This window comes from Doryrhamphus excisus, chromosome 20 (genome assembly GCF_030265055.1).
Source record: "Doryrhamphus excisus isolate RoL2022-K1 chromosome 20, RoL_Dexc_1.0, whole genome shotgun sequence".
Taxonomy (NCBI): domain Eukaryota; kingdom Metazoa; phylum Chordata; class Actinopteri; order Syngnathiformes; family Syngnathidae; genus Doryrhamphus; species Doryrhamphus excisus.
The window spans coordinates 6,909,416-6,935,405 of NC_080485.1; the positions used below are offsets into that span (position 1 = coordinate 6,909,416).

At 43.1% G+C, this 25,990-nt stretch overlaps 2 protein-coding genes across 9 annotated transcripts in view; both read left to right on the plus strand.

Annotated features, from left to right (window-relative positions):
* lyst (lysosomal trafficking regulator) overlaps window positions 1-7,352 on the plus strand; it is a 63,980-nt gene extending 56,628 nt beyond the window's left edge. For 6 of the 8 annotated variants that reach the window (XM_058058299.1, XM_058058298.1, XM_058058302.1 and 3 more), the window contains 9 exons: window positions 67-297; window positions 1,282-1,471; window positions 1,547-1,683; window positions 1,777-1,875; window positions 2,204-2,343; window positions 2,423-2,520; window positions 3,787-3,943; window positions 4,012-4,083; window positions 4,163-7,352. In XM_058058299.1, the coding sequence (XP_057914282.1) occupies window positions 67-297; window positions 1,282-1,471; window positions 1,547-1,683; window positions 1,777-1,875; window positions 2,204-2,343; window positions 2,423-2,520; window positions 3,787-3,943; window positions 4,012-4,083; window positions 4,163-4,301 (1,263 nt within the window). In that variant the 3' untranslated portion in view covers window positions 4,302-7,352. The remainder of the gene's footprint in view (window positions 1-66; window positions 298-1,281; window positions 1,472-1,546; window positions 1,684-1,776; window positions 1,876-2,203; window positions 2,344-2,422; window positions 2,521-3,786; window positions 3,944-4,011; window positions 4,084-4,162) is intronic. The other 2 variants (XM_058058304.1, XM_058058306.1) reach the window with 1 other exon arrangement.
* Window positions 7,353-9,725: 2,373 nt separating this feature from the next.
* LOC131108230 (guanine nucleotide-binding protein G(I)/G(S)/G(O) subunit gamma-4) lies at window positions 9,726-23,963 on the plus strand. Its single transcript, XM_058059109.1, has 3 exons — window positions 9,726-10,245; window positions 12,663-12,769; window positions 22,778-23,963. The coding sequence occupies exons 2-3, from the start codon at window positions 12,671-12,673 to the stop codon at window positions 22,904-22,906; spliced, it is 228 nt and encodes a 75-aa protein (XP_057915092.1). The 5' UTR covers window positions 9,726-10,245; window positions 12,663-12,670; the 3' UTR covers window positions 22,907-23,963.
* Window positions 23,964-25,990: the final 2,027 nt, after the last annotated feature.

Genomic DNA, 25,990 nt, shown 5'->3' on the forward strand with positions numbered 1-25,990 from the left:
TAAGAATCCCTTACTTTTAATCACGTTCGATCCAAAAATTTAACATATTTCTGTCAAATTTCACAGACCTATTTTGGCATGGACGTATCGGCAGTAGAAGATCCAGTTCAGCGAAGAGCGCTAGAGACCATGATCAAGACTTACGGGCAGACTCCCAGGCAGCTTTTCAGCACCTCCCATGTTAGCAGGGCTGGTCCTAAACTCATGATGGAGGGCGAGCTGCCGGCCGCTATGGGTCTCCTGGTTCAGCTGGCCTTCAGAGAAACCCGAGAGCAGGCTAAGGAGATCATCTGCCCCGTAAGCTCAATACCCAAACTGGTTCAGTTCCATCTAGAAAGTTTTAATGCGGGCCATATATAAATATACATACATAAACAGTTTCATGTTACTGTTAAAACATCAATAAAATTTTTACTTAGCATAATGGGGCCGGGGCGGCATGGTAGTCTAGTGGTTAGCGCGCAGACCCCACAGCTAGGAGACTAGGGTTCAATTCCACCCTCGGCCATCTCTGTGTGGAGTTTGCATGTTCTCCCCGTGCATGCGTACCCCATTCCAAAAACATGCTAGGTTAATTAGCGACTCCAAATTGTCCATATGAATGTGAGTGTGAATGGTTGTTTGTCTATATGTGCCCTGTGATTGGCTGGCGACCAGTCCAGGGTGTACCCAAAGACAGCTGGGATAGGCTCCAGCACCCCTGTGACCCTCGTGAGGAAAAGCGGTAGAAAATGAATGAATGAATGAAAAATTACTCTATATTAGGCTGCACGACGGACGAGTGGTTAGCATGCAGACCTCACAGCTAGGAGACCAGGGTTCAATTCCACCCTCGGCCATCTCTGTGTGGAGTTTGCATGTTCTCCTCGTGCATGTGTGGGTTTTCTCCGGGTACTCCGGTTTCCTCCCACATTCCAAAAACATGCTAGGTTAATTGGCGACTCCAAATTGTCCATAGGTATGAATGTGAGTGTGAATGGTTGTTTGTCTATATGTGCCCTGTGATTGGCTGGCCACCAGTCCAGGGTGTACCCCGCCTCTCGCCCGAAGACGCCCGCGACCCTTGTGAGGAAAAAGCGGGAGAAAATGAATGAATGAATGAATAATGGGGCCGTTCAACCTCATGAGTAGGAGTGTAAAGTTTGATTGATGAATTATGTAATAATTATATTCCTCCAATCCAACTACACTTGTGCTCATAAGTTTACATTTGCTCATCATGGTCTCACCATGGTTTTTTTTTACAGTATACTAGCTAACCTGAGTCTGCCTTGCCCACAGAGCCCACTGCCGTGGATCAAGGGTCTAAAGTGGGGCGAGTACGTGGGCTCCCCTAGTGCTCCCGATCCGGTGGTCTGCTTCAGCCAGCCTCATGGTGAGAGGTTTGGATCACTTCTGGCTTTGCCGACACGGGCCATTTGCGGACTGTCACGCAAGTTCTGCCTCATGATGATTTACAGCAAGGAACAGGGTAGGACACAGGTGTTTTTTGCAGTACCGCGCATCCTGGTGTGATACTTTGATATGTACTTGGTGTATCATGCAGGTGTTCGGAGCATGCACAGCACAGACATCCAATGGTCGGCCATCTTGAGTTGGGGCTACGCAGATAACATACTGAGGCTGAAGAGTAAACAGAGCGAACCGCCCATCAACTTCATTCAGTGCTCCCCACTGCACCAGGTGAACCCTATGCTAACCATATGCTAACAATCGCGGCGATCAGCTGCCAGCTCGCCGTCCGTCTGACTGCGTGTGTACGCGCGTCTCCTCCAGGTGACCAGCTGTGCTTGGGTGCCCGATGGCTGCCAGCTATTTACGGGAAGCAAGTGTGGAGTCATCACCGCCTACAGCAACCGCTTCACTAGCACCACAGTGGGTTTCCATGGCGACGTACCCCTCTAGCCCTCCGCCTCCACATCTCACACACACACACACATCCCCCCACTCCTGCTTTTTTCCTCTTCTTTTAAGAGGCGTGCAGCGCTCATACGCTCAGCCTCATTAGTCACATCACAGTTGCCCTTGAATCACATTTCCAGTGAGCCCACAAGTGGGATTAAGGGGTTCAAACAGGGATTCTTGCTTCCCTTTCTGTGACAGTTAACACCAACCAAAATACGTCATAAAACCTGAGATGAATCCTTCACAATCTGTGTCGCTAATGTGTGTGTGTGTGTGTGTGTGTGTGTGTTTTTTTTAGCCATCGGAGATGGAGGTGGAGTCTCAGGTTCACCTGTACGGACACACGGGGGAGGTCACCAGCCTGTTTGTGTGCAAACCTTACAGCATTCTCATCAGCGTCAGCACGGACGGCACCTGCATCCTCTGGGACCTCAACAGGTTGGCTCAAGGCCTACACACACACACACACGCACGTACACACATGAATAAACAAAATGTTGTGTTGTTTTGTTTTTAGGCTGTGTTATGTGCAAAGCCTCACCGGCCACAAGAGCCCCGTAACAGCAGTTTCTGCAAGCGAGACCACCGGTGACATCGCCACAGTTTGTGATTCAGGTGAAAGCTCCAGTCTAGAAGTCAGTGGTCTTTTAGGATCCTTGACGCCTATGTCAAGTACAGGAGGTCATTGGATGTGTTCCATAGACAATTTCGCATTTCAGGCAGATTGTGTTTTTTTTTCTTTTATGTTTGATGCAGACCACAACAAAGCAATATTTGAGTAACATGGCGGGAAAGGGTCAAATGAAAAGAAAATAGAGCTGTACCTTGTTTACCACGGTTAATTGGTTCCATACCCGACCCCAATAGGTGCATTTGGCAAAGCAGGATTCATTCATTTTCTACCGCTTTTCCTCATGAGGGTCGCGGGGGTGCTGGAGCCTATCCCAGCTGTCTTTGGGCGAGAGGCGGGGTACACCCTGGACTGGTGGCCAGCCAATCACAGGGCACATATAGACAAACAACCATTCACACTCACATTCATACCTATGGACAATTTGGAGTCACCAATTAACCTAGCATGTTTTTGGAATGTGGGAGGAAACCGGAGTACCCGGAGAAAACCCACGCATGCACGGGGAGAACATGCAAACTCCGCACAGAGATGGCCGAGGGTGGAATTGAACCCTGGTCCCCTAGCTGTGAGGTCTGCGCGCTAACCACTAGCTCACCGTGCCGCCCCCAAAGCAGGATTTAATGTTTATTAAATTGAATATATTTGTAGTTAGAGCATAGAAAACCAGTTTGTGACCTTTTAAATACGTGTTTTACCATTATTAGAGCCCTGCAGACATGAGATAACACCCCTATGGTCACCTTTAGACTCCTGTTCTTTGTTCACACAAACATATATATATATATATATATATCGTATTTACCGGACTATAAGTGACACTTTTTTTCATAGGTTGGCTGTTCCTGCGACTTATACTCCAGAGCGACTTATACATGAAAAAACTGTTTATGTTACATAAACACTGGACACCTTTTCTGTTCATGTTTATATATTTTTTGTGTAGCTGAATAAGCATTGTGTTAGCATATCTTACATCTATTTAGCCTGTTCTCTGTTGTTTTATTAATGTTAGAACTTGCCTTCCGTTTGTAAATTAATTACCCGCAAAAAATTTGACTTATATGTATGTTTTTTTCTACTTAATTATGCATTTCTGGCCTTGTGTGACTTATACTCTGGAGCGACTTATGTATGTTTTTTTCTACTTAATTATGCATTTTTGGCCTTTTGCGACTTATAGTCCAGAAAATACGGTATATGGCTTCATCGTTCTTGCATTTGAACCCACATTGGGTTCATGTGTACAGTGGGTGGAGGTAGCGACCTGCGTCTGTGGACCGTGAACGGAGACCTCATCGGCCATGTGCACTGCAGAGAGATCATTTGCTCCGTAGCGTTCTCCAATCAACCGGAGGGCGTGTCTGTCAACGTCATCGCTGGCGGGCTAGAAAATGGAGTTGTCAGGTGAGTGTTTTCTTTTTCATGAATTTATCGCTTTCATCTGTCCACCATAATTTTCATCTCCCTTTTAGACTTTGGAGCACGTGGGACTTAAAACCAGTGCGAGAGATCACCTTTCCCAAGTCGTGCAAACCTATCATCAGGTAATATTGCGCGTGTATGCTTTTCTCGTATACTTTTGTTGTTGTAGCGATTGTTTGACAAGTCTTCTGTTTGCCTCAGCCTGACGTACTCGTGTGACGGGCACCACCTGTACACGGCCAACAGCGAGGGCACGGTGATGGCGTGGTGTCGGCGGGACCAGCAGCGCATGAAGCTGCCCATGTTCTACTCTTTCTTAAGCAGCTACGCCGCCGGCTGAGCATGTATGTATGTATGCGTGTGTGAGAGATGTTTACTACCACCCAGGTGTGTCCTCACTCCTCCCATGGAGAGAAACAAATGACAGCCTCAAATACCCTGCTTGACTTTTAACGCAAGCCCCCCCCCCCCCTATCCCCAGCCATATTATATAAATATATATTATAAGAGCGTACATAAAGGAATGTTTGGGTTGGTGGACTTGTGGCTGCAACAGACACTTTAAACACAATGCATCTCTGCATGTGGCTTTCTTCTCTTGTTTCCTGTTTTGTTTTGGTTTTTCTTTCTCCCTATTAAGCTGCTAGCTTGGCTAAACAGCCAAACGTTCCATCTCTGGGCTTGTCTGCTCCTCTTTGTAACAGCCAAAGGAAGGACGGGCCAAGATGTCCTACTACTGCATGCCAGATTGACACTTGACTGTATGGAGGTGACGTGCTCCTCTTTGCAACTGTCCTTTCTATGTATTATATGGTATCGATATGCCTTTTTATTCATATGACCTCATCTGCAGCCCATTTGCACTACATTGCAAGCCATCTACCGACACCATTGAAGTATATTTCGGTAAACACACTTCCTGAAGTGTGTCCGATCGAACAGGCGACCAAGCATGTCTGTTTTCATGCAGATGTTCTTTTCCATTCCACTTCTACTTTGCTGCACTTTGTTCATTATCATCATGGCACTTTTTTTTTTCTTTTTGGTTTAATATTCACAGCCTGTCAACTTCAATCATCTCACAGAGAGCAATATCTGACGACATGCAATAGGTCATTTTTTTTGTTTGTTTTTTTTTGCCTTTTGAGCCTTCTGCAGCAATGTCTTACATTTCACTTGTTTACAAGAAAGGGAATATTTGTTATGAATGAACGTTTTCTGATCGCGTTGCTGATTTCCTCGCCTCGTTTCTGTGCTTACATGTACATACATTTACACCGACACCTTTTACCACAACCGTCTCTCTTGCTACGAAAAGCAGCATGAAGGAATATGCGATGTAATGTTTTTTTTTAAAGTGTTTTTTTTCTCTCTAGATAAATTTGAGCTATGCAGAAGTGAAGCCTGTCTAAAGTTGTAAAAAAAAAAAAATCTGTCTGATTGAATTAACCTCACTGGGCTCGGTTGTGCAGTTTGGACTGAAAGTTTTGTTTGTAATATATATGTGTGGGTGTGTGAATAAACCAAGTGATGAGTATAAATATATATAAATATTTGAAGACCTGTTACACCGCTTGTGTCACTTTCTTGGCAACAGTATTTTTAATAACAGCTTTACAAAATAATATAGAATATGGGATTAAATCTGCGACTCCGGGATCTTAATGTGTTTATTTTTGAGGCGCTCCTCTGTTGCTCTGGTCGTATGATAGAAGACATCTTTGGTGTTCTGTCTGAGGCCTACTGCCCCAAAACAGAATGTTTCCACCTCCATGTTCGAGAGTCGGGACGGCGTTACGGGTTATATTTGGCAAACATGTGAAATTTTGTCTGCATTTGAACACATCACATTCTCCCGAGCGGGAAAAAAGCACATTCTCTGCTTTGCTGACTGTTCACCAGTCACCTTCAGACGGGCCTTCTTGAGCAGGAACCTTGGAACCTTTATGAGGATCACAATCCATTCCAGTGAAGTGTGTTAACTTCATTTAACTGAAGTGTTTTAACTCTTCTCTTTGTAGTTTTTGGCTAGTTACTCACTAGCGGGTTCACTCTAGAGCAGGGGTCTCAAACTCAATTTACTTGGGGGTCTGGGTGAGACTGGGCCACATCAGGTTTTCAAAAAAAAAAAAAAAAAATTAAAAAACTTCACTTTGGTTCCAATTTCTACAAGAAAAGCTCTGATAAAACATTCCACTGTTCTCAAATATCTTACTTTTTATTTTTCTACACAAAATAAGATGAAAAATAAATAAACAAATCAAGAATAAAGAAAATCAATCAGTAGACGTACAGCAAGGGCTAACCTGAAACGGGGCATCAAGCAGGCGAAGCACTGCTACAAGCTAAGGGTTGAGGAGCACTTCTCCAACTCCAACCCCCGACGCCTGTGGCAAGGCATCCGAGTCATCACAGACCATAAACCCACCAACCCCTCCCCCCCTCCCTCTGACACATCCTTCCTAGATGAGCTCAACAACTTCTATGCTCGCTTTGAGAAGAACAACCACACATCTGCAATAAAGGCAAAATGGACAGCTGATCACCAACCACTAAGACTCTCCACTACTGACGTTGAAGCAGTGTTGCGCAAGATCAACGGACACAAAGCTGCAGGACCTGATGGCATCCCTGGTCGTGTTCTCAGAGCATGTGCTGGTGAGCTAGCGGGGGTCCTGACGGACTTATCAACCTTTCCTTGGCCCAGGCCACTGTCCCAACCTGCTTTAAAACCACTACCATCGTGCCAGTACCAAAACACTCCGCCCCAACGTGCCTAAATGACTACCGTCCAGTGGCAGTGGAGCAGCTAGTCCTGGCACATCTCAAATCCTGCCTTCCCCCCACCCTGGACCCCCATCAATTTGCCTACCGTAAGAACAGGAGTACACCTCTCACACTTGGACAATAAGGACACATATGCCAGAATGCTCTTCATAGACTTCAGCTCAGCATTCAATACAGTCATCCCCTCCAAGCTAGTAGCCAAACTCGCAGACCTGGGCATCACAGCTCCTGTCTGCAACTGGTTACTGGACTTTCTGACCAAGAGGCCGCAACATGTTCGGCTGGACCACCACTGCTCCTCCACCCTCACCATAAACACCGGAGTACCACAAGGCTGTGTGTTAAGTCCATTCCTCTACTCTCTCTTCACCCACGACTGCAAACCCAAACATGGCTCCAATGCCATGGGAGCCAGTGCAGGTTGGCTAGTATTGGAGAAATATGGTCACACTTGCGTGTCCTTGTAAGAAGTCGCGCTGCGGCATTTTGTACTAACTGCAAGCTTTTGAGACTCGCCATTGGAAGACCAGAAAGCAGTACATTACAATAGGAGGAGGCGCTATAGGAGCTTACGGACAAGAACCACCAGGTTCAGGAACAGCTTTTTCCCAACAGCTGTCTCCTTGTTGAACTCTGCCCCCCATTGCCCACCCCTTCCACTACTTACATCCCCCCGCTGATCTATGCCCCCCCCATCACTTCATTGCACTACTTCATTGCACTATTGTACATATTACTATCTTGTTGATTCATTGATCATACTGTTTATAATTTATATAATCTGCAATAACCATACTCTAGTCACTTCACTGCAATACTGTACATATTACTGTTATTATATATTGCCACATCCATACTGTATCTACAATAGCCATATTATAGTCATTTATATCCCTGTACATATCCTCACTGTATTATAGTCATAGCCTGTTATAGTTTTATTTACATAGATCTGTCCATACTTACTACTAAGGTACTTATAAAACTGCACTTCTGGTTGGATGCTAACTGCATTTTGTTGCCCTGTACCAGTGACGTGAGCAATAACAATAAAGTTGAATCTAATCTAATCTAATAAATAAATAAATATAATAATAACAATAAAACGGCAAATAATAAAAACTTAAGAAACCACATATAGTTGGTGGGTAGACAAATTATTTTTTTCAGATTAAAATGAACAAAGCATTATTAGAGCCCTGTAGACATGACAAAACACGACTATAGTCACATTTATACTCTTTTTATTTACAACATATTGCGCAACTGCAGGGTCTTGAGACACATGCTAACTCGCAAACTAGAGAGCTAGCGACCTAAACGGTAGCCTTCAAGTTATTTCCTTTAAACTTAAATAGCCAAAAACTTACCACTTCCACACGGATAGGGAGGATAACTTTTAACAGTTATTTAACCTTTAACATGAACATTAATCAAACGTAATAATTTTTTCTGGGTACATGATACCATACAGCATCCATATCAAACTTGTGCGTGCCACACTAACATTAAACTTTCATATCAAGGCGGGGGCCTCAAACTAGTGTCTTGCGGGCCACATTTGGCCCGGGGGCCGCGTGTTTGAGACCCCTGCTCTAGAGGGTGGTTCACTCTTATTAGTGATGGAGTACGGTGGGGTCACTCTTCAGTCACCCCCATAGTTGGGGGTTTGTGGTGCAGAACATAGTTAAGTCTAACCGCTGTTTCACTGCAGCACACAACTTTCCGTGGGCAAGCAGACGAGAACTGCCTATTTTGTGGAGGATCTGTTAATAAAATCGCATCTTGCATGAACTGCAAGCGGTAGGTCGGTTTTTCGTGATTACTTTAGACGCTTCTGGTCAAGTATTTTTCACAATGTTGACTTGGACTTAAATTCTAAAGCGTAATTCGGCATGTAAATTGGTTAATATTAGAAGCTCTCTGTAGTAGCATGAGTGGGCATGTAAACCAAGGAGTCTAAATTTAAAACAGGTGTGCAGATTAGCATCAACTACTGTATTATGCCCTGGCTTGGCCACCATGATGGTGAGCAAAATCCAGAAAATACGTATGTATTGGAAACGTCCTTAGCACTCTAATCAGCTATCAATTGCTCTAAGAGACGGTCGAAAAACAATAGCAGAGCTTTGGTAGCCCCCCCACTGGCCATCCAGTCAATACAGGTATCAGCTTATTATATATCAGGGGTCTCAAACTCAATTTACTTGGGGGCCACTGGAGCTAGGGTCTGGGTGAGGCTGGGGCGCATCAGGTTTTCAAAAAAAAAAAAAAAACACTTTTTCAGTGCTTTGATCTCAGTCATGGATGATGAGAGAAAAACTAAAACAGGCGAGCTTGTTCGCTTGCGTATGGGCGGGGCAAAATCGCGTCATTTGTGTCCGGTGTGCACGCCGATTTTGGTGTCATTTCTGGGTACATGAAACCATACGGCATCCATATCAAACTATTAAGGCGGGGGCCTCAAACTAGCATCCTGTGGGCCGCATTTGGCCCGCGGGCCGGGAGTTTGAGACCCCTATAATATATAAGTTGATGTGCTATACATATCACTATATTGACACTTACTATGGTACCCATTATGTCATTGGATGGTCATATCATACAATGATCATCAATTATCATTATTAAAAAAAACAAAACCTTAAACTGTATTATGGAAAGCAGGAAGTGAACAAATGTAACAGTTACTGATTGTAAAAGTACCAGATGGAGGGGTAGGATTTAATAAGCTTTGCTTCTTCCTACTCCTTTTGGACATGTGGAACTGTGAACTGATTATGGGATGCACTCAATTGTAATCTGATGCATGTTCAAATGAAATAAAACCATTACCATTACTATTAAGTGGGGCATTGTTAAGGTAGGTGTACCTAATGATGTGACCGAGTATACTGTACAGTGTATGCACTGTGTGTAATGTGGTTGTCATGAACTTCCGGCTGTTACTATGAGGGGGAGGCGGGTGTGGCTGTGATGTCAAAGCTGATGAAGATGAAGGAGGGGAAGCCTGCAAATCACTGACGTTTCCTGCTGCTGCTGCTGCTGCTGCAACGACGCTCATCAAGAAGCCATTCCTGCTGCGTTCAGGGTCAAGCCTACGCGGTCGGAGAACTCACGCTCCCGCTCAGACACAGCGTGAATCTCGTCGTCATCCGGAGGTGCTCCCCTCCACACACCCATCCCTCACCCCCACTCTCTTTTTTTTTTTTTTTTTTGCTAGCATATCATCGACCCCAGCAACGGTGGTGTTCACCGAGATCTCCTCCTCCTCTTCTTCTTCTTCTTCTTCCTCGGAACACGCACGACTCACGGAGCGGACCTGCCGAGGCCAGATTCCGGCATTGCTACAGCGGGATCCACCGCGACGACGCCGTGGGGGGGTTTCCTCCTCGTTTTCTTTTAACATTTGACAAATCTTCTTTGTGTGCGTATAGGGTGGAGTCAATCGGAATTCTCCAATTTGGGGGGAGAAAAAAAGCACCGACATATTTCAGGTAAGCCTCCATCACTGATATTTAGACATCACCTCCATCCTTTTCATCCGCTATTGAATATCGTCCATGTTGACCGTCTTCTATGTGTTTGAATGGGGGAGGCCCAGGATGAAAGGCAATAAATTGGCTTTCAATGGAATCCCCTCTTTGAACGCATCACTGCGCCGTCTTCTGTATGAAATATAAAACCATAATGTAAAATTATCCATGCATTCAGATGCACCGCGCCCTTGATTTATATCAAATATAGATATTTGTGGTCAGGTGTCATTTCCTGTGGATGCTGCTGACCACGTCATGGGGAAGGTGTGTGTGTGTGTGTGGTGGTGGGGGGAACCTGGGCCTTTAATAGGAGTAGCACTGATCTGTTACAAATAGATCTACAATATGTCTATAAAGGTGCAATATATGAGATTATAGTACTGTATTTTGGGTTTTTTTTACACATATGCCACAAAAAATATAGTCTGATACATGTTGACTTCCTGGTTGTTGCCATCATACAGCCTTCATTAAGCCATACAATTCAACTGAACCATTTCGGCACCCTTAGGAGATGTGGGAACGTATGCACATGAACTATTATGGTAAAGGGTGCCCACTTTTTTTTTTTTTGCCTAAAAAAAACTACAAAAATACATGAAAATATCAAAGTGGCTCCTCGCATCCTTTGATACCAGGATGTGGCCCTCAGTGAAGACATACTCACACTGACTTTGAGGATTAGTTGAGTTGTTTTAACGGTCTGCCAAATTACATGCGAGGGTGGCGATTGCATGAATTGAAGAGCAGGGGTACACCCTGGACTGGTGGCCAGCCAATCACAGGGCACATATAGACAAACAACCATTCACACTCACATTAACCTAGCATGTTTTTGGAATGTGGGAGGAAACCGGAGTACCCGGAGAAAACCCACGCATGAACGGGGAGAACATGCAAACTCCACACAGAGATGGCCGAGGGTGGAATTGAACCCTGGTCTCCTAGCTGTGAGGTCTGCACGCTAACCACTAGACCGCCGTGCCGCCCTAAATAAGTATTTATATGATTAAATGTGGCTGTTATTGTTGACAACTTGCGAGGAGCACCCTTTTGATGTGGCAATAAATTATAATGCTATGGTTAGCATCACACTTTTCCATACTTATTTTCCATCACTTCGGGAAGACTTCGGTACTACTGTCGGGGTCACCAGTGAAGCACCGAAGAATTGCAGTCTGAGGCGGAGTGTCGAATTTGGGAGAAAACTTTATTTTTCTTGCAAACATTAACTTGCACTCTTTGCTACGTGAGACATGAAAGCCCCGTCTCTCAACCACAACAGGAAGTGGAAAAACCCCTGTCCCTTGCGCCCATCCCTCCGTGTGGCAACCCCTCCCCTATCGATCGTTCCGAGGTGAATTATGTCCCAGTAACCCACCACTACAATATAGTTTATATTATAGTATTTATATTATTAAATGTGACTGTTATTGTGGGCAGCACGGCGGTCTAGTGGTTACCTCACAGTGAGGAGACCAGGGTTCAATTCCACCCTGTGGAGTTTGCATGTTCTCCCCGTGCATGCGTGGGTTTTCTCCGGGTACTCCGGTTTCCTCCCACATTCCAAAAACATGCTAGGTTAATTGGTGACTCCAAATTGTCCATAGGTATGAAAGTGAGTGTGAATGGTTGTTTGTCTATATGTGCCCTGTGATTGGCTGGCCACCAGTCCAGGGTGTACCCCGCCTCTCGCCCAAACACATGCAAATACTGTCTAGACACACAGGAGGTCATTTTTGATTATGATGGACATAAAAGGGCTAGGATGTGCTAGGCTAAGAGAGGCTAGGATAAGAGAAGCTAGGCTAGGATTGGCTAACGCTAAGAGAAGCTAGGCTAGGCAAGTACATGCAAGGCTAAGATATGCTAGGCTAGGATAAGAAAGGCTAAGATATGCTAGGCTAGGATAAGAAAGGCTAAGATACGCTAGGCTACGATATGCTAGGCTAAGATATGATAGGCTAGGCTAAGATATGCTAGGCTAAGAAACACAGCTGGGATAGGCTCCAGCACCCCCGCAACCCTCGTGAAGAAAAAGCGGTAGTAAATGAATGAATGACTGTTATTGTTGAAAACTTGCGAGGAGCACCCTTTTGATGTGGCAATAAATGCTAGTGCTATGGTTATCATCACACTTTTCCATTCTTATTTTCCATCATTTTTTTGAAAATTTCCCTGACTGGCATCACAACAAAAAAACCCACACACTTCTGAAATATCATGATATTTGCTGAGTTCTCATATGATATCACACATGATAGCATTTCACATTGGCATTAAACACATCGTGACACTTGTAGAGGAGGTTCTGCTGTGGATTCAAGAAGTATTAAAGTATGAGCAGATAGTGATGCTGACATATTCTGCCACAGGAAGCACGATGAAGGACGGTATCGCCAACAACAGCACAGCCAGCATCTCCCAAGCTAGGAAAGCTGTGGAGCAGCTCAAGATGGAGGCTTGCATGGACAGGATAAAGGTATGGAGCTTCAAGTGTATTTCTTTATCATACAACAAAAATAACTTTTTCACTGAAAAGTTTGACATATTTATGTATGTCATTTATAAATGTACATACACTGTCTGTGAGAAAAGCAAAGCATTTGGTATAGATTGGTCATTATGGCCTCGCCTCTTAGCCTAGCATATCTTAGCCTAGCCTATCATCTCTTAGCCTAGCATATTTTAGCCTTTCTTATCCTAGCCTAGCATATCTTAGCCTTTCTTATCCTAGCCTAGCATATCTTAGCCTTTCTTATCCTAGCCTAGCATATCTTAGCCTAGCCTATCATATCTTAGCCTAGCATATCTTAGCCTTTCTTATCCTAGCCTAGCATATCTTAGCCTAGCCTATCATATCTTAGCCTAGCATATCTTAGCCTTTCTTATCCTAGCCTAGCATATCTTAGCCTAGCCTATCATCTCTTAGCCTAGTATATCTTAGCCTTTCTTATCCGAGCCTAGCATATCTTAGCCTAGCCTATCATATCTTAGCCTAGCTTAGCCTAGCATATCTTAGCCTTTCTTATCCTAGCCTGACATAGCCTTTCTTATCCTAGCCTAGCATATCTAAGCCTTGTATATACTTGCCTAGCCTAGCTTCTCTTATCGTTAGCCAATCCTAGCCTAGCTTCTCTTATCCTAGCCTCTCTTAGCCTAGCGCATCCTAGCCCTTTTATGTCCACCATAATCAAAAATGACCACCTGTGTTTCTAGACAGTATTTGCAGTATTACTGACACATGAAATCAATTTACTTATTTTAATTCAATACAATCATTTTATCCGCATATGGCCTAATATTGGCTGAAAAACATGTTGCTAGCATAACATGTATTCAAGAGAGAGGAGGGGGAAGGAGAAGGTACAGGCCCACCCAGTTCTGGGAAGAGAAAATGAAAAGCATTATTATTATAGTGTTAGCATTATTTAGCATAATTATTCACAATATACTCAATAGACATAGCTGAACTTGTTTCTTTTTGATTTGTGTCTTTAGTAGCAGGCAGTAGCAGTCAGTGGATTTGATTTGGTACTTGGGCCGTCAGTGGGCCTGAGAGAGCCAGTATCCATGTCAGTGTCAATATCAGTAGTTAATGATAATAAATAGCTGCCATTGCATGGTTTCAAACCAGGGTTCGTACAGGTTCGTACCAGTCGTTCGTAACAGGGGTTGCCACCAGGAATTCAGCAGTGGTTTCTACATTTTGTGGCAAAGTGGGTGAAGTCTTTCATTTTATTTTGTTATTGGTGACAAAGGAGAAAGGAAAGCACCCCATCATTCATTAAAAAGGGTCCCATCATGCCTTTTTCATTCATTCATTTTCTACCGCTTAGCCTCACGAGGGTCGCGGGCGTGCCTATCCCAGCCAATCACAGGGCACATATTGACAAACAACCATTCACACTCACATTCATACCTATGGACAATTTGGACTCGCCAATTAACCTAGCATGTTTTTGGAATGTGGGAGGAAACCGGAGAAAACGGGTAGAACGGGTAGAACGGGGAGACCATGCAAACTCCACACAGAGATGGCCGTGAGTGGAATCAAACCCAGGTCTCATAAGCATGACTTTAGTTTTTGTTTTTTAAAATAATAGTTAAAATTCTCTCAGTAGCCACGTTTACTCTTTCCAAACGTTTACTCTTTCCAAATGGAATCTTTCCAAAAGACTTTTCCGAAAACAGTGGTTACATCCATGGAATAGGTATATTCCAATTTTTTGTCTGGATGTTCCACTATAATCAAACAGAATCGTCAATGGGGCATGCCCAGGAAAGCATAAACATCAACATCTTGTGCCCATTCCTATCCCAGCTGGCCGCCAGCCAATCACAGAGCACATATAGACAAACAACCATTCACACTCACATTCATACCTATGGACAATTTGGAGTCGCCAATTAACCTAGCATGTTTTTGGAATGTGGGCGAAAACCCACGCATGCACGGGGAGAACATGCAAACTCCACACAGAGATGGCTGAGGGTGGAATTGAACTCAGGTCTCCTAGCTGTGAGGCCTGCATGCTAACCACTCATCCACCATGCAGCCCCTGTTGCAAGACATTATAGGTTAATCAATTATGAAGACGCTACAATGTATGAAAATCTCAATAAAATACAAAGTCTGTTTTGGGATGTTCGTACCAGTTTTTGTACCAGAGTCAAACTGCCGTCATCGTAAAACCTTATGGGCAATGGTTGAAGTAGCATTTTGATATCAATAACGTTTATTTAAGTTGTAGTACTTTTGTACTTTCACCTTTTACACTATTAACTTTAACAAGGGTAATAAAAGTTGCTAATGCGGCTCACATCTCATTTTTAAAACAAGCCTAATGGTTAACCACTGTGTAGCTAGCGTCAAATCAATATAACGCAACAATTAACAATAGCAGCTTGCTATTTGCAGCTAATTGGCTCATTGTTGCGTGAAGGTAGTAGTCACATCTTTCAGATGTTTTATCAGGTTGCTCAGTGAAAGTTGTGGTCAGCACATCTGCCTCAGAACTAGGTGGTTGTGTGTTCGAATCTCCACTTGGACACCTCTGTGTGGAGACTCTAAATGAATGTGACTGTGAATGACGGTAATACCTGATGTGGACTGTAGACGCATTCATAACGTCAGTGAGGAATGACAGTGGTTCTTTTAGAGTTGGGACACTATAGACAGATTCCGGCCAGGGAAACTGTTAGACAGTAATACCTCATGTGGACTCTAGACGTACTCATAACCTCAGTGAGGAATGATAGTGGTTCTTTTAGAGTTGGGACACTATAGACAGATTCCGGCCAGGGAAACTGTTAGACAGTAATACCTGATGTGGACTGTAGACGTACTCATAACCTCAGTGTGGAATGGATAGATAGTGGTTCTTTTAGAGTTGGGACACTATAGACAGATTCCGGCCAGGGAAACTGTTAGACAGTAATACCTGATGTGGACTGTAGACGTACTCATAACCTCAGTGTGGAATGGATAGATAGTGGTTCTTTTAGAGTTGGGACACTATAGACAGATTCCGGCCAGGGAAACTGTTAGACAGTAATACCTGATGTGGACTGTAGACGTACTCATAACCTCAGTGTGGAATGGATAGATAGTGGTTCTTTTAGAGTTGGGACACTATAGACAGATTCCGGCCAGGGAAACTGTTAGACGGTAATACCTGATGTGGACTATAGACGTATTCATAACCTCAGTGAGGAATGATAGTGGTTCTTTTAGAGTTGGGACACTATAGACAGATTCCGGCCAGGGAAACTATTAGACGGTAATACCTGATGTGGACTGTAGACGTATTCATAACTTCAGTGAGGAATCATAGTGGTTCTTTTAGAGTTGGGACACTATAGACAGATTCCGGCCAGGGAAACTGTTAGACGGTAGTACCTGATGAGGACTGTTTTGTTAGATTTATTTGAGTACACACATAACCATGAATAACTCCGTTCCTCTCTCGTTACTCACTCTTTGCGCTGATGAGACATTCAAGCACACACATGTTTCTGAAAGTTCTGTGTGCTTTGTTTTCACCATGATGCTAAAAAGATTGACTTGTCTTTTATCACATAATAATCGATTAGTACTTTTCAGGAAGCTTTTCATTGGAGTGTGTGAACATTCTTCAAGGCATTATGCGGTTAAAATATTGACTGTGGTTTTTAGCCATCCTCAATTTCAATAAGCTTTAGCTTGCAGTATTTTTTTTGTGTGTGTCAAGTTTCAGGAGTGCGATGGAGACTTAAAAGTTTGCGTCATCATGTCGTTCATTATGCCTGCCGCCGTGTGTTCTGAGAAAGATTTCCCCACAGTGGAAAGGCTGCTCGCTCAGCATTGCAGACCAGGCTGGAACCCTGCCATGCAGCTTCATTGCTCCTCATCATCCTTCATACACACTCAGCACTACTGAAGCTGCCTGCAGGAAGGAAACTAAACATTCATTGGCCTTACTGTAGATCATGTGTTATATAGCCACGTATACATGGACCCAAATATTCCAATTGCATTCGGTTTATTTGCCCAAACAGAAAGTATACACCTCATTCCGAAAGAAAAGTTCCAATCCGAATGAACATTTAAACGGATTCACAGGGGTGGAATATTCCTTTCCCCAATCCGATTGAGGTATCTTGTACTCGCTCAATTGGAAAGTTGTCATGGCGCGTTCTTTTTTGTCGTGTTTTTCTTCTTCTGTTGTTTATTAACGGTTGACAAACAGCTTTCGTGTGCATTACCGCCATCTGTGGAACAGAATCTATACCCTTCTATACGCCATTCACAAGTCCAGTTTTGCTTTAAAAAGAAAATATGTATTTATATAAAACATGTCCCAAGTTTAATTATAAAATATTAGCAAGATTGAATTTTTTCTTGATTTTTTTCTTGTTTAAATATATCCTGGGTGCGTTATTTCAGCGCATGCTCAGATATGACGTAACACGCAGCTCAAGACGTTCTTCAGTTTTAAAAATGGAGGCGAGCAATCGGCACTGGACTGCTGTGGAAAGTTTTGTTTTTGATCCAAACTAAATTCCAAGACTGGACAAACGGAAAAACTTGCAATACTGAGTTATTCCAACAAGTGAAAGAAAAACTCGGGGAAGTCGGTATCATGTGATGTTGATGTTTACGTTTTACTGGGCATGCCCCATTGACTATTCTGGTTGATTATAGTGACGCATGTAGACAAGAGATTGGAATATTTTTTTCCATGTATACCATTGGTTTCGGAAAAGTCATTTGGAAAGATTCCATTCGGAAAGAGAAAAAGCTCCTGGTATAAACGTGGCTAATGACAGAGTGAAAGTGTTTCAACTATTCTTCTTCATTCTTGGTCCTCAGTCATGTGACTTTTACATTAGTGTTGACCACTACAATCGTCATGGTTGTCTCCATGCTACTCTGTATAACCACTCACACATCCACTGACCCATACGTTCTCTCGTTCATCATGCATCTGTCCCTTCACACATCCACTTATCCACTGACACATCCGTTGACCCATACATCTCCCCATTCGTCCCTGTGTCCATCCAGTCACACATCCGCTTATTCACTCAGGCATTCGTTGACCCATGCATCCCTCCATCCGACCATGCATCTGTCCACTCACACGTCACCCCCCCCCCCCCATTTGTCCATCCACCTGTCCACTCACCCATCTGTTTATCCACTCATACATCCATCGAGCCATACATCCCCCGTTTGTCCACTGACACATCCATCGACTAACACCTGCCATACATCCATGTATCTATCTATTTATCTATTTGTTTACCTACTCACATACCCATTCATCCATCTGTCAATGAATAAATGAATGCATGCAATTTGGAGATCATTTGCTATTTGAAAGACGTAAATTGCACGTAAAATTCTCCATGATGACTTACCAAATGATACACCATGAGTAAAATACAAATCTTATACACTTTTTTAACCTTTGTAACATGACTAGTCAGAAAAGCAAACGTGTATATTTATTTAATGAAATATGTTGTGAAGTTGAGTGTATCAATGAATGAAAGCGGCATAAAAAGCAGAGCAGAGCAGAGACGGACGGATGCGGTAGGAAAGCATTGTTGTCAGTGTCTGGTGCTTCTCTAGATTTAATTAAGGGACGTGACAACTCGGAGTGTGTATCAGACAGGAGCAGCGGCCCATTCAGGGACCTTCTCATTAATCGCTCAATCAGCCAAAGGAACGTGAACTGTGTTAATTAGAAGGACTCTCTGTGCATCATGGGGCTGCAGTGTAATTACAGCCAGTCTGGACCTTAACCACACACACACACACACTGACTTTCTCAGCAGAAAACCTTCCTAAATTTGCACTATAATTCACTTTGATTATCAGAGTAATTATGCAGTTTATCCTCATCGTAATGAAAGTTCTTGTTAATATTCTCCTTTGTGCAGACTTCAGTACTGTCATAACTAAATGAGGTTATCTAGAGAAGGATATTGAACAATAACGACTACGAGGGTGTATTAGGGCCACACTCAAATTAACAGTGCCGCAATTGGCTGACGACCCATCCAGGGTGTACTTTGCCTCTCGTCCAAAAAGTCAACTGGGATAGGCCCCAGAATACCCAAATGACCTGGGTTAGGACAAAATAGAAAATGGATGGATGGTTGAAATAATAGCTAACAAGATAAAGACCTACCTGAATAGCCATTTTAGTTTGATGACAGAACAAAAGAAGCGATGGTGCAAAACCAAACTTTCTGATGTGGATGTGCTGATGAAACATCATTTCATTGTTTGCTGACTTATCCTTGTAGTTACGTCTTTTTTCTTATATCTACTATGAAAGGTTGTTGACAGATTAAAATCCATTTCTTTTGCTGGTAAGGAATCAGGAACTCCAACCACTTGGGCCTGATGGTGGCGTCTTTAGGAATTGTAAACAAACGTGGCTTTGCTAGGAAGTAAACAGAGGGGCAGAGCGCTTATCCGGTTTACAGACACACCCATATAAGGACGTCCACCCCTCTGTGACATCACAAAGGGGCAGTTTTACCACGCCTTTTGAAACAGAGTGTTTTAAGCCATCCTAAACTTCTAAACTTCTTTCAGGGCTGAAACTTTGGCATCGTTTAACACGACAATACAACATTCTAACTACATTTATAGGTCAGAAAAGTGAAAAAATATCCAGGATGAAAGGTTGTTGACCGATTAAAATCCATTTCTTTTGCTGGTAAGGAATCAGGAACTCCAACCACTTGGGCCTGATGGTGGCGTCTTTAGGAATTGTAAACAAATGTGGCTTTGCTAGGAAGTAAACAGAGGGGCAGAGCGCTTATCCGGCCTACAGACACATCCATATAAGGACATCCACCCCTCTGTGACATCACAAAGGGGCAGTTTTACCACGCCTTTTGAAACAGAGTGTTTTGAGCCATCCTAAACTTCTTCCAGGGCTGAAACTTTGGCATCGTTTAACACGACAATACAACATTCTAACTACATTTATAGGTCAGAAAAGTGAAAAAATATCCAGTATGAAAGGTCGTTGGCAGATTAAAATTCATTTCTTTTGCTGGTAAGGAATCAGGAACTCCAACCACTTGGGCCTGATGGTGGCGTCTTTAGGAATTGTAAACAAATGTGGCTTTGCTAGTAAGTAAATAGAGGGGCAGAGCGCTTATCCGGCTTACAGACACGGCCATATAAGGACATCCACCCCTCTGTGACATCACAAAGGGTCAGTTTTACCACGCCTTTTGAAACAGCGTGTTTTGAGCCATCTTAAACTTCTTTCAGGGCTGAAACTTTGGCATCGTTTAACACGACAATACAACATTCTAACTACATTTATAGGTCAGAAAAGTGAAAAAAGCCTATGAGGTACCCTTTAAATTAGAATTAACTTTCCTATCACGATAAGACCTCTTTCTTGTGAAATCATTTTTTACACATTTTATTCTCATAATAGTACAACATTTGCTTGGAAATATTACATTATCTTCAATTAAGGTGATATGTTGTTGCTTTTAAGTCCCTAGTAGGTTTTTTTTTTCCACATATAATCCTATTATACCAAACTTTTGGTGACCTCAACTTGTGAATGCAATCAATGTGGTTGGTGTTTGTGATTTTACAAGAGAAGGTTGACAATGTATTCATATGCTCAGGTAGCTGCATTGGAAATAATGTAACTCTAATACTCCAAATTATCCATAGGTATGAATGTGAGTGTGAATGGTTGTTTGTCTATATGTGCCCTGTGATTGGCTGGCCACCAGCTGGGATAGGCATGGGCATAGGATGTTGATGTTTACGCTTTCCTGGGCATGCCCCATTGACGATTCTGTTTGATTATAGCGGCACATCCAGACAAGAGATTGGAATATTCCTATTGCATGTATGTAACCACTGTTTTCAGAAAAGTCATTTGGAAAGATTCCATTTGGAAAGAGTAAACGTTTGGAAAAAGTAAACGTGGCTACTGAGAGAATTTTAACCATTATTTTAAAAACAAAAACTAAAGTCATGCTTACGTGACCTGGGTTCGATTCCACTCACAGCCATCTCTGTGTGGAGTTTGCATGTTCTCCCCGTGCATGCGTGGGTTTTCTCCGGGTACTCCGGTTTCCTCCCACATTCCAAAAACATGCTAGATTAATTGGTGACTCCAAATTGTCCATAGGTATGAATGTGAGTGTGAATGGTTGTTTGTCTATATGTGCCCTGTGATTGGCTGGCGACCAGTCCAGGGTGTACCCCGCCTCTCGCCCTAAGACAGCTGGGATAGGCTCCAGCACCCCCGCGACCCTCGTGAGGAAAAAGCGGTAGAAAATGAATGAATGAATGAATAATAATGGTCAGTTTTGGTTGACTGTGTCAGAGAGAGAGAGTTGCTGTTCATGCACCTGAATGAGGTAACCCAAATACCGTACTAGAAACAGCTCTCAGCATAATGCAGGGCACTTGTATTCCACTCACAATGAAGATATTGTTAAATCAATAACGCTCTAATAGTCAATCTAAACTGAGCGCAATGACTGCATCTTCAGTGTTTTATGTGTGTACCTCAAGAAGTGGCCTTTGAATGCACTTTCATCTTATGTCTCCCGTGAATAGACGAATATTGTTTACTGTCCAAGCTATAAATACAGATATAGCCGTGTGTGATGCGGCTCCATCATGTAAAATGGTCAGCATAACGATCCTGCTTATTTAAGAGTGCTTGCGTGGTTCTTGTGTTGCATTCATCCCAGCAGGACAGGACATCAGATGTCTATGTCCTCCTTGTAGATCTCTAAGCCCGGGTCATCACGATGATGCAGCTGCTCCTCTTCTATTTGCAAGTGGAATCTGCATTTAGATACACTCTGTAACATTTATAGTCGTTTTTACACTGTGGGAACGAGGCCTCCAGGCAAGGGGGATGTGAAAGGTTGATACAGTCCACAGACCCATAATCCTCATTTAATAATGAGCCAAATAGAGCATGCTATAATAGACGTTCTTTGGTGGTAATGGTAATGGTTTTATTTCATTTGAACATGCATCAGATTACAATTGAATGCATCACATAATCAGTTCACGGTTCCACATGTCCAAAAGGAGTAGGAAGAAGCAAAGCTTATTAAATCCTACCCCTCCATCTGGTACTTTTACAATCAGTAACTGTTACATTTGTTCACTTCCTGCTTTCCTAATATATTTTATTAATTCATTCATTTTCTACCTCTTATCCTCACGAGGGTCGCGGGGGTGCTGGAGCCTATCCCAGCTGTCTTCGGGCAAGAGGGTACACCCTGGACTGGTTGCCAGCCAATCACAGGGCACATATAGACAAACAACCATTCACACTCACATTCATACCTATGGACAATTTGGAGTCGCCAATTAACCTAGCATGTTTTTGGAATGTGGGAGGAAACCGGAGTACCCGGAGAAAACCCACACATGCACGGGGAGAACATGCAAACTCCACACAGAGATGGCCGAGGGTGGAATTGAACCCGGGTCTACTAGCTGTGAGGTCTGCGCGCTAACCACTAGACCGCCGTGCAGCCTAATATAGTGTAATTTTATTTTTTAATTTTATTTTTAATTTTTAATTTTTTTTATTTTTGTATTTTTTTTATTTTTTTATTTTTTTATTTTTTTATTTTTTTTTATTTTTATTTTTTATTTGCCGTGTGCTGAAGTACAAGGTGATATGAGCATCCAATGACATAATGGGTACCATAGTAACTGTCAATATAGTGATATATGAATATATGAATTGTCTCATCGTTGTGGTCCTTACTTAGTCCTTAGTTTTTATTCTTGTAAAACAACCATATTTTGGCTAAATGTACCTCCTTATGAAGATACACTGCTGGACAGGAACCCCCAAAACTCCCTCAAAAACCACCTATGTCGACATCTACTGATTTTACTGACATTTTCTAAGCGGGGTCGTCTTATATTCTATCTCGGCCACTAGGTTATCTTCACCTGTCTTGTTATCAACAGGTGTCCAAAGCCGCCGCAGACCTGATGGCATACTGCGACGCCCACATACGCGAGGACCCTCTCATCGTGCCCGTCCCCGCCTCCGAGAACCCTTTCCGGGAGAAGAAGTTCTTCTGCGCTATTCTCTGATGAGCCGCCTTGGCTTCTCTGTCTTCACCACACCTGAAGCCCACTTGCCGTGGGCGTCCAGTTGAGTTTAACCGGGTGGACACTGGTGTTGGTCGGCTCTGTCCTGGCGGCTGAGGGGTTCTACGGAGGGAGCCCGGTCTCATGTCTTGTTCCATAGGTTTGTTATTGCTTTGTTTTATTAGAGAACAGCCTTTGCTTCAGTGCTTCATGAGGTAAGAGGTGAATTTTTTTTTTTTTTGGGTAGCTTTTATCGTATGTGAACATGCCTCAGGAAACAGACATGTGCCCAGTAAATATCGTCATCCATTTCTGCGTTATCTTGAACATCAGTGCCTTTCAGTGAGCAAGCTTGAGGTATTTGCAGCACACCGCACTGAAAGCACGACCACAACGTGACACGTGGTTCATTTCACCGCTTTTCCCCCTAATCAAACTATTGGAGTCCACATCCAAACAGCCATCAGATAGCTTCCAGAGTGAAATATTCCGGTGAGAAGAAAGCTCATCAGTTTGTTCAAGCGACACAACATCGCTGTGTGCGCACGCCTTTTTAGTCCAAATGAGCTAATAAACCTTCCTAGCTTCATCCTGATGTATTCCACCTAGGTCGTTAGTTCCATTTAAGCTTCAATCAGACTTCCATTTCACCTCGCAGCTTCTGATTAGAATGCTTTTCCCAAGTCGGAATTGATCACGTGTTTGCTGGGCATGTTTCCTTGAGTGAACGGCGAGGCCTTTGATGCCAAAACGGAAGGCCTGCATGTTCCTCTGCTACTTTTTTTTTGGACGGCCGCCTCTTTGTTTCCAAGCAGCTGTTCCAGTGTACAGTATGTTTCAGTGCCAATCCCTTGGAGAGCCGTGTCATCATCACACTGGGCTCCCGTACTTTGTTTTTTTTTTTGTTCTTATTTTGGGTTCTGTTCGGGAAGAAAAAGCACACTGTTGAGACATTTCCTTTACATGGTATTTAAATAGCATTTACAAATTTTTATGATGAATTGTCGATGATGGTTTGTTAATATCTTTATTATGAGTAGTTCTTATTGAATATTTGTTGCACAGCACCGACTGAGACATGACGTGTAGTGCTACTAAGCTTGTATGATACCTACAGTGGAAACCATGTACAAATCATGCAGTTAATTCATAATATGTCGGTATTTTTTAAAAAACAAACATACCAATCTGTGAAATTTTTATTCCTTTCCTTTCTGGTACTTGAAGATGAGTCTTTTTAGAAGAATAATTTCAGGATATTTCTCAGAATGCCCTCGCGGTTCCCCTCACTGATTTCTTAGAATGGTGCCAAATTTTAAATGCTAAATATATGAATATTGCATGGTTTTATTTCTCAAAATAGCGAGAATTGGTATGATCTGAAATGTTGCCTCTTTGCTGGCCATTGCACACGTCATCACACGGGGAGGTCTGATCTGTTGACAATGTGCAGCTGTATTCTTAAATCGTATTATTGTTTTTGTAATAAATCAATAAATAATGCATTTAATTAGCAAGCTTTGTAAATCCTTTGATGGATTAAATGAATTAAATAAATCTATCAAATGTGCTTCATCTCTTCATAACAACAATGTCAATTGGAGATGCTGTACTTAAAGCGGCATTGCACCTAGCCACCACAAGAGGGAGACTCCATAAGTGCATGACAAGATGAAACATGAGTAATCAGGGTACTTTTCACTCCCCAACTTTTTACAGTCGAGTTCCTTTGTTGACATTTGATCTGCAGTCATGTACAACGTACTCCGGCACACAAAAATCAAACCTTTTTACAGTATCTTGAACATATTGAGGGGCGGCACGGTGGTCTAGTGGTTAGCGCGCAGACTTCACAGCTTGGAGACCAGGGTTCAATTCCACCCTCGGCCATCTCTGTGTGGAGTTTGCATGTTCTCCCCGTGCATGCGTGGGTTTTCTCCGGGTACTCCGGTTTCCTCCCACATTCCAAAAACATGCTAGGTTAATTGGTGACTCCAAATTGTCCATAGGTATGAATGTGAGTGTGAATGGTTGTTTGTCTATATGTGCCCTGTGATTGTCTGGCGACCAGTCCAGGGTGTACCCCGCCTCTCGCCCAAAGACAGCTGGGATAGGCTCCAGCACCCCGTGACCCTCGTGAGGTAGAAAATGAATGAATGAATGAAAAATTACTCTATATTAGGCTGCACGACAGACGAGTGGTTAGCATGCAGACCTCACAGCTAGGAGACCAGGGTTCAATTCCACCCTCGGCCATCTCTGTGTGGAGTTTGCATGTTCTCCCCGTGCATGTGTGGGTTTTCCAAAAACATGCTAGGTTAATTGGCGACTCCAAATTGTCCATAGGTATGAATGTGAGTGTAAGTGTAAGTGTAAGTGTAGATTGGCTATAGAAAATGTATGCAAAATAATTATGAAAACATACAGTGTATCTACAAGCAACCAGTTATATGTGAATATGATTTAACATAAAATGTTTTGTTTGTAGGCTACACGGCGGTCAAGTGGTTAGCTCACAGCTAGGAGACCAGGGTTCAATTCCATTGAATCCACAATTCAATTGCCCATAGGTATGAATGTGAGTGTGAATGGTTGTTTGTCTATATGTGCCCTGTGATTGGCTGGCGACCAGTCCAGGGTGTACCCTGCCTCTTGCCCAAAGACAGCTGGGATAGGCTCCAGCACTCTCCCGCGACCCTTTTGAGGAAAAAGTGGTAGAAAATGAATGAATGAATGAATGAACATATTGAAAAAACTGGAATGCATGGCCGTCCAAGGGTGGCTATGGTCTGCATATTAATTCAATACCAAATTGACAAGGAAAGTGAAGAATCATATTTAAAGTGGTAGCCCAAGTACAAACTGAGAGAATCCCCTCTCATCCCACTATGAACAAAATCTTCAAGTTCAACAAACCTAATGCACAGAATACTCATCAAACGTAATTTGTTCATATGATGCACACAAAGCCACAAACACCTTCATGCTCTTGTCTCTTTTCTGCTCCGTTCTCCTTGAGGCGTTCGAAGTGCATACAATCTACATTTTAGCACCTAAAACAGGGGTCTCAAACACGCGGCCAAATGT

Excerpts from the sequence above, each read along its gene's own strand:
- LOC131108230 (XM_058059109.1), top strand. The coding sequence starts at position 12,671 with ATGAAGGACGGTATCGCCAACAACAGCACAGCCAGCATCTCCCAAGCT. Across the intron at positions 12,770-22,777 it reads CTTGCATGGACAGGATAAAG|GTGTCCAAAGCCGCCGCAGA; the intron begins GTATGGAGCTTC and ends TGTTATCAACAG.